Source organism: Sturnus vulgaris, chromosome 18 (assembly GCF_052056855.1).
Source record: "Sturnus vulgaris isolate bStuVul1 chromosome 18, bStuVul1.hap1, whole genome shotgun sequence".
Taxonomy (NCBI): domain Eukaryota; kingdom Metazoa; phylum Chordata; class Aves; order Passeriformes; family Sturnidae; genus Sturnus; species Sturnus vulgaris.
The window spans coordinates 5562598-5572833 of NC_142260.1; the positions used below are offsets into that span (position 1 = coordinate 5562598).

At 53.1% G+C, this 10236-nt stretch overlaps 2 protein-coding genes and 1 pseudogene across 3 annotated transcripts; all 3 read right to left on the reverse strand.

Moving 5' to 3' along the window:
* Nucleotides 1-264: 264 nt before the first annotated feature.
* Nucleotides 265-1973, reverse strand: LOC148221720 (mas-related G protein-coupled receptor member H-like; annotated as a pseudogene). Its single transcript, XR_015807543.1, has 2 exons — nucleotides 1845-1973; nucleotides 265-1617 (listed from the first exon to the last, which is right to left on the reverse strand). The product of XR_015807543.1 is annotated as a mas-related G protein-coupled receptor member H-like (transcript).
* A 323-nt stretch (nucleotides 1974-2296) lies between these two features.
* On the reverse strand, nucleotides 2297-4963 carry LOC106854650 (mas-related G protein-coupled receptor member A8-like). Its single transcript, XM_088175558.1, has 2 exons — nucleotides 4510-4963; nucleotides 2297-4313 (listed from the first exon to the last, which is right to left on the reverse strand). Exon 2 carries the CDS (start codon nucleotides 4201-4203, stop codon nucleotides 3259-3261), a length of 945 nt encoding a protein of 314 aa, XP_088031684.1. The 5' UTR covers nucleotides 4204-4313; nucleotides 4510-4963; the 3' UTR covers nucleotides 2297-3258.
* LOC148221721 (mas-related G protein-coupled receptor member H-like) lies at nucleotides 4856-7922 on the reverse strand. Its single transcript, XM_088175567.1, has one exon. The coding sequence runs from the start codon at nucleotides 7920-7922 to the stop codon at nucleotides 7002-7004; it is 921 nt and encodes a 306-aa protein (XP_088031693.1). The 3' UTR covers nucleotides 4856-7001.
* Between the last annotated feature and the right edge of the window lie 2314 nt (nucleotides 7923-10236).

The window sequence follows — 10236 nt, forward strand, 5'->3', positions numbered from 1 at the left end:
CCTACCTCTCCTGCCCTGCTCCACCCGGGAGCAGGGACACGTCTGGTGTGACACTCTGGGAGCAGCCAGGGGGGAATGCTGAGCCCCTGGGCCATCCTGTCCGTGCCGCCTGTGCCGGTGCCAGCCCAGCTCTGGGCACTCGGGATCGTGGTTGCTCCAGGGAGCACAAGCCATGGCAGTGTCCCCTCCCTCCGGCCACATTCCCGGCTGGCAGCAGGAGCCGGAGGATCCCTGCAGAAGCGCTGGCATATGGGCAAAAGCAGCTCAGGGTTCACAGTACTGTTTATTGTTATCAGACTGCGGTGGGATACAGGCACCAAGTGCCAGGGGGAATTTTGGGATCACAGCCGTTTTAGGAAGGATCCATTTACGGTAACAGTGCTCTAGGACCCGTGAGAGAGGAGGAAAGCAATGTTCGAAAGTGCTCCCTGCAGAGCATCCCTCCCACATGGCCGTTGGCACTGTCTCTGTCCCGTTCTCCTGCAGGAATAAAGGTGGGAGGATGATCCTGTGGATATTTATTAATCAGGTGAATCAGGGAATCCCTCAGCCACTGTCCCGGAGTCCTTCATCAGTGCAGTGGAAGGGATCAACACGCTCAGACCCCCATGTCCCTGGAGGCATCATTGCTGCTGGCCGTGTTTTCTTCTGGCTCCCCAAAGACCCTCTGCAGAGATTCCCTCAGGGACCCCACGGAGCAGTTCTTCCAGCACCTCCCTACCAAGAAGTAGATGAAGGGTTTGATGGTATTACTGATGCCAGCAAGCAGGAAAAGCACGATGGTGTAGCTGAGCAGTGGCAGGAAATTCCAGAGGCTGAGGGGGAGAATGATGAGGAGAGAGAGGAAGATAACAATGTGGAGTCTTTTCGACTTGCCCTTCTCTGAGCAATATGTGTCCTGAATGCAGAGGAATGCGCTGGAAATGAGCATGAAAGGAGCAAAGAGGAGGAGGTTGAGGGCATACATGGAGATGAGAGGCACCTGGCAGAGTTCTTCATGAAACTGGCACAGAGAAACCACTGTTGGATTGAGAGTGATAACAGCAAAGAAGGCCCACGGCAGGGCACTCATCACCACGCATAGCAGGGGCTCGGGAAAGAAACAGCAGCAGTAGCAGAACAAACTCAAGGCTACAGACCCTAACCCTGTGATGTTCATGAACACATGGTGCTGCCCCAACCTGGAGCACAAGAGCGACAGCTGGAAATGGAAGCTCAAGTACCCCAGGGGCACAAGAGCAGAGCAGGACACATCCTCTAAAGGAGGAGCAGTGTGGACGGGAGCATGAGGAGGAGAAAGAGGAAGTCGGCGACAGCCAGGGCTGAGGATACAGTCGGTGGGGAAGCTGATGTCGAGGATGCAGAACACAGCCCCGTTCCCAGGCAGCCCACAGAGGCTGATGAGCAGTGCCACACTGTGTATGGCCACGTTGGTGACATCTATCTCACAGAGATCGTCCCCTTCAGTGGGTGAGGCAGGAGATGGGAACACGGTGGTCACCTCCATGGATGGACACTGGGCAGGCAGTGGGATGTGGTCCCTGGCTGTGGTCAGAGTGGATGGGAGTCAGTGCTTGGAGAATCCCGGGATGGACCATGCAGCTCCTCAGCAGCTCCCTGCAGTGGGAAGGATTGAGTGGGGAGGAGTGAGATGTGCAGGGGAGGAGGGTGGTGGAAATGATGAGTTGGGAGAGGAAGGTGGGAGGGTTGGGATGTTCATCAGGAGATGTGGAAGGAAAGGACAGGCCAGAGGAGGGAGCATCTGAGGAGGACACTGCAAGTGGCAGGAGCAGCTCTGGAGGAGAGGAAGGTGAGGGCGAGAGGAAGGAAAACATTGCACTGACCTGTTCACTGTGGGGCAGCAGCAGGCAAAGGGGGTCTGTGCAGATCAGCAGCACTTCCTGGTTCCTCTTGATCCTCTGGGATCCATGTCCTAAAGTGGATCCTCCCAGGTCAGAAACATGAAGGAGAAAGTTCCCAGATCACCAGGAGCTCCCACGCCAGTCCCTCTGGCTCCTCTCCATGCTCTGTCCCACTGTTGTTTCCCGATGCCCAGCAGGGTCAGAGGCTGAATGCCCACAGCTCAGTGACCTCAGCAAATCTATAGAGAGGGGATTGATGCCCTGTGGAGACTATAGTGACAAACACAGTGACAAACCCTGCTCCTGGAATGGGGTGGCTGTGCTGAGGACCACGGCCTTCTCCTCTCCTTTCATCTGCACCATCCAAGCCAGCTGAGGGAGAGGAAGCCAGGGCAGAGGAAGAATTTCTGAATCCACAAAACCACCAGCAAGGATATCAGTAAAAATCAAGTTTAATATTAAGTAACAGCAGATTAAAGCACTGTCCCTGTGTGTGTATTTCTGTGTGTGACAAAAGGACAGTGAGGGTAAAGATAAAAAGAAAAATGGCCTAAAAGCTTTACAGCACTCAACAGTACTTGAGTTATATCTTAAATTTAGAAAACTCAACAGAGGAATAAAACTTAATAGCATTTTACCAAACTTATTCCTTATATTTCTTTACAGGCCTGACTCCCCCAGGTGTCTCAGGCACTGAAACGCCTGAGGGAGCAGCATTGCTGCCACATTTGCCATGGCAGATGCACCCGTGTGTGCACACAGACAGAGTCAGTGCAAGGTCCCTGTGAGAAATTCCCCTCGGAGGCAGGGAAATGCTCACTGTGGATCCGTTTGCATCTCCTCACTGTGCCAAGGGCTGAGCCTGGAGCAGGGCGGGATCGGCCCAGGACCCGTCGGCGTTCGGGGATCACCCGAGGGCAGCAAAGGGGAGAGATCCCGGCTGGGAGAGGCCCCACTCCCAGGGAGGTTCTGGTCAGCGCTGCTGGGGCCAGGAGAGCTCCAAGGGTCTCCTTTTGGATCACTGTTTACAGGGCCCCAAGGGATGGGCTTCAGTCACAGCCACGTTTCATCCTGGCCACACTTAGGGCTGGCAACTTTCAGTGCAAGTGTGAGAACAGGGATGTTGTGCCAATCAGGGAAGTGAAATAATTTCCAAGGCTGTCCATAGAACCCAGAAGGTCGTCGTACAGCAGCAGTTCCTGGGAGCAGAGGGTGTTTCTGATGAGCTGCAGAGGAGCTGAGCCCAGGGGCTGCTCCTCAAGGCTGATGCCTAAGGAGCATTTCTGCAGCCTGGAAAGGGGGAGGGGATGCACCAGCAAAGGGAGGGTGACACTGTGGATATCCAGGAATCCCCCAGTCACTGTCCTGGGGTCCCTCAGCAGTGCAGCAGGAGGAATCACCAGACTGAGAGCACAGCTCCCATGGCAATATCATCGATGCCAGCAGGGTTTTCTTCTGGCTCCTCAAAGAGCCTTCGAAGGGAGAGCCGGAGGGACTCCACAGAGCAGTGCCTCCAGCAGCTCACTACCAAGAAATAGATTAAGGGTTTGATGCTGCTGTAGAGGCAGGTGAGCAGGAAAGCCACCGGGGAGGAGAAAATGGTATAGCCAAGCTCCTGCAGTAAATTCCAGAGGCTGAGGGGGAGTGTGAAGAGCACAGTGAGGCAGATAACAATGTCGAGACTCTTGGGTTGCTGCTGGCGGGACCCAGACTTGACCTTAATGTAGAGGATTGTGATGGAAATGAGCATGAAGAGAGCACAGAGGAGAAGGTTGAAGGCGTACATGGAGATGAGAGACACCCGGCAGTGCTCAGGTGGCAGGAACGCACACAGGGAAGTTACAGTGGCAAAGAGACTGATGACAGTGATGGAGAATGCCCAAAGCAGGGCACACACCACCTTCGACAGGTGCTGGGGACGGTGGCAGCAGCGCCAGAGAGGGCAGTTTATAGATCTGCACCGCTGGATGCTGATGAATGTTAGTGCGTAAAGCCACATGCTGCAGGAAATCAGAGGTAGCTGGAAAAGAAACCAAACATAGTGCAAAGGCACGATGACGGAACAGGACACACCCTCCCGCAGGAAAAGCAGACTGTAGGGGATCATAATGAGGAGGAAGAAGAAGTCGATAAAAGTCAGGATGAAAATGTAACGGGTGGTGCTGTTCCTGCACAAACTGCGGAGGCCCAGGAGCCAAAGGACAGCCCCGTTCCCAGCCAGCCCACAGAGGCAGATGAGCAGTGTCACACTGTGTATGGCCACGTTGGTGACATCTATCTCACAGAGATCGTCCCCTTCAGTGGGTGAGGCAGGAGATGGGAACACGGTGGTCACCTCCATGGATGGACACTGGGCAGGCAGTGGGATGTGGTCCCTGGCTGTGGTCAGAGTGGATGGGAGTCAGTGCTTGGAGAATCCCGGGATGGATCACACAGCTCCTCAGCAGCTCCCTGCAGGGAAGGATTGAGTGGGGAGGAGTGAGATGTGCAGGGGAGGAGTTCGGAAGTTGGGAGGGATGTGCAGGGCAGGGTCAGAGGAGAGGAGTCCTGGGGAGGGCACTGCGGTCACCAGGAGAGGGTGGCAGGAGCAGAGCAGCTGCTGGAGGAGAGGGACGTGGGGAGGGAGGAAGGAAAACATTGCACTGACCTGTTCACTGTGGGGCAGCAGCAGGCAAAGGGGGTCTGTGCAGATCAGCAGCACTTCCTGGTACCTCTTGCTCCTTTGGGATCCATGTCCTAAAGTGGATCCTCCCAGGTCAGAAACATGAAGGAGAAAGTTCCCAGATCACCAGGAGCTCCAATTCCCATCCTGCCGGCTCCACTCCATGCCCTGTCCAGCTCTTGTTTCCCGAGACTCGGTGGGGTCACAGAGCAGGCAGAAGTGCTTTTACAACTTTGGATCCATCAGAGTTTCAACGCCTCGGAATTATTAATATTTTTTTTTTTTTTCTCTAGGAAACAGTTCGTCTTTGCTGTGAGAAACGACGCCGCACTTCTTAATATTTTAAAAAGTTTATTAAAGTACAACAAGGGACAAAATAAGGTAAAAGGACCAGCAGTAAGCGCTCACCCGCGGCCAGAGGCACAGCCACAGGCACACTGCCCACATCAGTAACAGCCCGGATATATTCTGATTAAGCCAACACCCTGGTAAGCCAAGCCCCACATTCAAACACAGCTCCTCCTTCGTCCTGCCTCCCCGGAGCTTGTGCACTCCTTGTGGCTTCAGCCCCACACAATGGCCAGAGATCAGCATTACAACATTCAACATGAACACAAAACTCACATTAGAAAAACTCCACATCCGAACAGAGCTTCTTTTAACATTATAACATACATAATATTCATTCGACATTAGCGAGAACAATTACAATCCCCTCTGTTTATAACATTAGTAAATGGCTTCTCATTTCCACCATATTAGAAACACTCCTTGCCAGGAGAGTGTCCTGTTCTTCAACTTCCTTCCCTAACCTGACACGCTCCTACCATTCCTCCTTTCTCTTTCCTGAGGGGTCATTTTCTCTCCAGGAGCAGAGGGATGCTGCTGGTGCTGGTGGCACTGCAATGCTGGCAGTGCCAATGAAGCATCTGAGTGCTTGTCAGAAACAACTCCCATTCTGGGAAGAGCTCCAGAATCATTGCCAAAACCTCCCCTGGGCTCATGGACTCCCGTTTCTATCATTGCAATGCAGGCTCACACAGCCCAAGGCAAGGACAGCAATCAGCTGCTTGCAGCCAGGTTATCAGCACTTAGAGCCCACCCTAATTACTGCCAATCCCCTTGATGATGCAATGAAAGCTGTTAGAGACCAGAGTGCTGTGAACCCCCTTCCAGCCCTTCACCAGAGCTCCTGCTCCTCCTCAGTCCTGGGAACTCTTGTGCTTGTTTTTCCCTGATCCCATACTGTGCCTTTGCCAGCAGGGACACCTTCCACTATGCCAGGCTGCTCCAAACCCCATCCAACCTTGTCACTTGCAGAGATGGGGCAGCCTCTGTGGGCAACCTGTGACAGGTCCTCAGCACCCACACAGGGAAGGATTTCTTCCTAATATCCAATCTGAACTCACCCTCTCTCAGTGGGAAGCCATTCCCCCTTGTCCTGTCACTCCATGCCCTTGTGCAAAGTTCCTCTCCAACTCTCCAGAAGCCCCTTTAGCTCACGGATCATGAAGTTTTTGCACTTGCAAGGACTAGCCTGGTGAGGGGATGTGAGATTTCATATCTGGGGACAGAAACATAGTGTCAGCAGGGAAGAGAGGTGACAGTTCTGGTCCCAGGGCCACCACACTGCCAGTTTCCAGCAGGAGTATCCCAGATCCCTGAGGCATGTCAGCCTGGGTAGGAATCATGTCACCTCAACTTTCCAGAAATTCCTTGAAATTCATTGTAGGCTGCTGTCTGACTCCCAGGGGAGTGTGGAAGATGACTCAGATGAAACCTGCAACTTTTAAGGGTTGAAGCTAAGAAAGCAGCTGGTGGGGCTTGTTTTTTTGTTTTTTTCCTCTTTGCCTGTGGGATTTATTTCCCATTGACATGCTGAGAAACACTGATGGCTTGGTCCCTGAGACGGCAGATGTGGTGGGGGGAAGCTCCTTGTGTTTTTTTGGGAGTTTCTCTCTCGGGGTTGGGGGAACACTGCAACATTAGAAGAAGGGAAAGGAGAGTGGGGGGCAGTTGCTGCCCCTTGCTCGCTCTTGGCTTTGGATGAGAAAGGTCGCTGCTGCTTCCACCCGGTGCTGGGTGTGTCCCCAGGCCTCAATGAGTCACATTCTTTGCAGGCAGGAGATCCCTCAAAACACCATGAAACTCATCTGAGAAGCCAAAGGAGATGGAGTTCATTCCCTGGGGCCCAGGCAGTGAGGGTCATTCCATGGGGAATAGAGCTGGGGAACAGCACTGAGCCCAGCTGCACTGCCTGGAGCCGAGTGGGCAGGCAGGGAGGAGGAAAGCCATGCTCCAATGTGCTCTATGGCAAAGCATCCCTCCCATATTGGCCCTGGCAGTGCCCCTGCTCCCTTCTCCTGCAGGAGTTCACCAGCCCAGGGAGGGTGATGCTGGGGATGTTTATGGATCAGGTGACTCAAGGAAACCTGTGCCGAGATCCTTCAGCAGAGCAGTGGAAGGGATCAACAGGCTCAGACCACTGTGTCCTTGGGGACATCATTTCTGTGGGCAGGGTTTTCTTCCTGCTCCACAAAGACCCTCTGGAGGGAGATCCGTAGGGACCCCATGGAGCAGGGACTCCAGCACCTCCCTGCCAAGAAGTAGATGAAGGGTTTGATGGTGCTGTGGATGCAGGTGAGCAGGAAAAAAACCTGTGTCGACACAGGGATGTAACCGAGCTGCTGCAGGAAATTGAAGAGGCCGAGGAGCAGAGTGAGGAGCACAATGAAGGACATCACGTTGTCTCTCCTTTTGTGTTGCTCTTGCTGGGAGCCAAACTTTGCCTTGATGATGTCGGTGGTGCTGGAAATGGCCATGGGTGCAGCAAAGAGGAGCAGGATGACAGTGAACATGGAGATGAGAGCTGCCCGGCACTGCCCCTGCTCGTGGGATGGGCACAGGGATGTCAGCACGGGAATGACAGTGAGGAGAGCAAAGAAGGCCCAGTACTGGACAGTTTCCACCACCAACCACAGGCGCTTGGGAAGGTTGCAGGGACAGCAGAGCTGGAAGAGTATGTGAATATTGACCACATCGCTGCTGAGCATCAGCCAGAACAGTGCCCAGTAATAGGCGACCATTGAGAGCTGGAAAAGGAAGCTCACGTACATCAAGGGCACGATAAGAGAGCAGGACACATCCTCCACCAGGAAGAGGAGGGTGGAGGGGACCGTGAATAGAAGGAAGAGGAAGTCAGCAACAGCCAGGATAAAGATGCCAGAGTTACGGCTTTCCAAACTGAGGAACCAAAGGACAGCCCCGTTCCCAGCCAGCCCACAGAGGCAGATGAGCAGTGTCACACTGTGTATGGCCACGTTGGTGACATCTATCTCACAGAGATCGTCCCCTTCCGTGGGTGAGGCAGGAGATGGGAACACGGTGGTCACCTCCATGGATGGACACTGGGCAGGCAGTGGGATGTGGTCCCTGGCTGTGGTCAGAGTGGATGGGAGTCAGTGCTTGGAGAATCCCGGGATGGACCATGCAGCTCCTCAGCAGCTCCCTGCAGTGGGAAGGATTGAGTGGGGAGGAGTGAGATGTGCAGGAGAGGAGGGTGGTGGAAGTTGTGGGGTGATGGAGGGAAATGAGAGGGTTGTGCTGTTCAGCACGGGATGTAGAAGGAAAGCACAGGGCAGAGAAGAGGAGACCTGGGGAGGGCACTGCAGTCACCAGGAGAGGGTGGCAGCAACAGAGCAGCTGCTGGAGGAGAGGGACGTGGGGAGGGAGGAAGGAAAACATTGCACTGACCTGTTCACTGTGGGGCAGCAGCAGGCAAAGGGGGTCTGTGCAGATCAGCAGCACTTCCCGGTACCTCTTGATCCTTTGGGATCCGTGTCCTAAAGTGGATCCTCCCGGGTCAGAAACACGAAGGAGAAAGTGCCCAGATCACCAGCAGCTCCCAGAAGTCCTGCTGGCTGTCGCTGTGCCCTGTTTGCTCCCTTAGACTCAGTGGAGTCACAGGGGAGCTGGAAATCGCACCTTTGGCTACCTCAGATTCACTTCCTCAGAGGTTTTCATCTTGGTTTGGTTTTTTCGTTTTTTTCTTGCTACAGAGGAAGAAAGTTTTGTCAAGAGCTGCAAATGAAATATTTTGCAAATGGCACCTAATTTCCTCCTGATGACAAATACTCCTTCCCTGCAGAATGTCCCATTCTCCAACTGCCTTCCCTCTCCTGACTGGTTTCTATCATACCTCGTTTCTCTTCCCTAAGGGTTTACAGCAGCAGAGGGATGCTGCTGGTGCTGGCAGAACTGTTGGAGCATCTGAGTGCTTGTCAGAAACAACTCCCATTCTGGGAAGAGCTCCAGAATCATTGCCAAAACCTCCCCTGGGCTCATGGGAGCACCCCTGGCCCATGGACTCCCGTTTCTATCATTGCAATGCAGGCTCACACAGCCCAAGGCAAGGACAGCAATCAGCTGCTTGCAGCCAGGTTTTCAGCACTTAGAGCCCACCCTAATTAATGCCAATCCCCTTGATGATGCAATGAAAGCTGTTAGAGACCAGAGTGCTGTGAACCCCCTTCCAGCCCTTCACCAGAGCTCCTGCTCCTCCTCAGTCCTGGGAACTCTTGTGCTTGTTTTTCCCTGATCCCATACTGTGCCTTTGCCAGCAGGGACACCTTCCACTATGCCAGGCTGCTCCAAACCCCATCCAACCTTGTCACTTGCAGAGATGGGGCAGCCTCTGTGGGCAACCTGTGACAGGTCCTCAGCACCCTCACAGGGAAGGATTTCTTCCTAATATCCAATCTGAACTCACCCTCTCTCAGTGGGAAGCCATTCCCCCTTGTCCTGTCACTCCATGCCCTTGTGCAAAGTTCCTCTCCAACTCTCCAGAAGCCCCTTTAGCTCACGGATCATGAAGTTTTTGCACTTGCAAGGATTGGTCTGGTGAGGGGATGTGAGATTCCATATCTGCCCGTGGTTGGACTCTGGGCAGGCAGTGTATGTAGCCCCTGGCTGTGGTCAGAGTGGATGGGGAGTCAGTGGCTGGAGAATCCAGGGTAGGAGCATGAGGCTCCTCAGCAGCTCCCTGCAGTGGGAAGGATTCAGTGGAGGGAAATGAGATGTGTAGGGGAAGGAGGGTGGTAGCAATTGTGGAGTGGGAAATGGAGGTGGGAGTGTTGGACTGGTTGGCAGGGGATTGATAAATAAGAGAGAATAAACATTTTCATCTCCCCTTTTAAGTTGCTGAAAGACTAACTGGGCAAAAATATAAAAGGTTGTAAAGATGTGGACCCAGGATGATAAATGTGACTGGAGCCAGTGGGGAAAGTGATAAGGAGGCATACAATATTTCTGGGGTGAGTTCTGTAACAAGAAGCAAGAGCACATGGCCAAAAGAAAAGTTCTAGGCAAGGTCACCTGTAATATCACAGCACTCAGTGAATAAAACCCTGGACCCCTCTCAATGAACCTCCAGGACCATGAAAGGACTCCCAGTAATGTAGTGAATGCATGGAAATTTGTTCGAGGAAAATGGTGTTTATGTACTAGGTAAGAAAAATTTTTAATGTTTATGTAAGTTTATCCCTAGATTATAATGGAAAAAAATGATGTTGTAAAGTCTCATGAGGCACACACAGAAATTAGGAGAGATCCTGCTGCGTGTCCTGCTGCCTAATACTTCACTTGGTAAACACCATTACTTGGTGTTAGGAACTTTGCTCTTATTTTGGCATCACTCCTCATCCCCATCTCTAC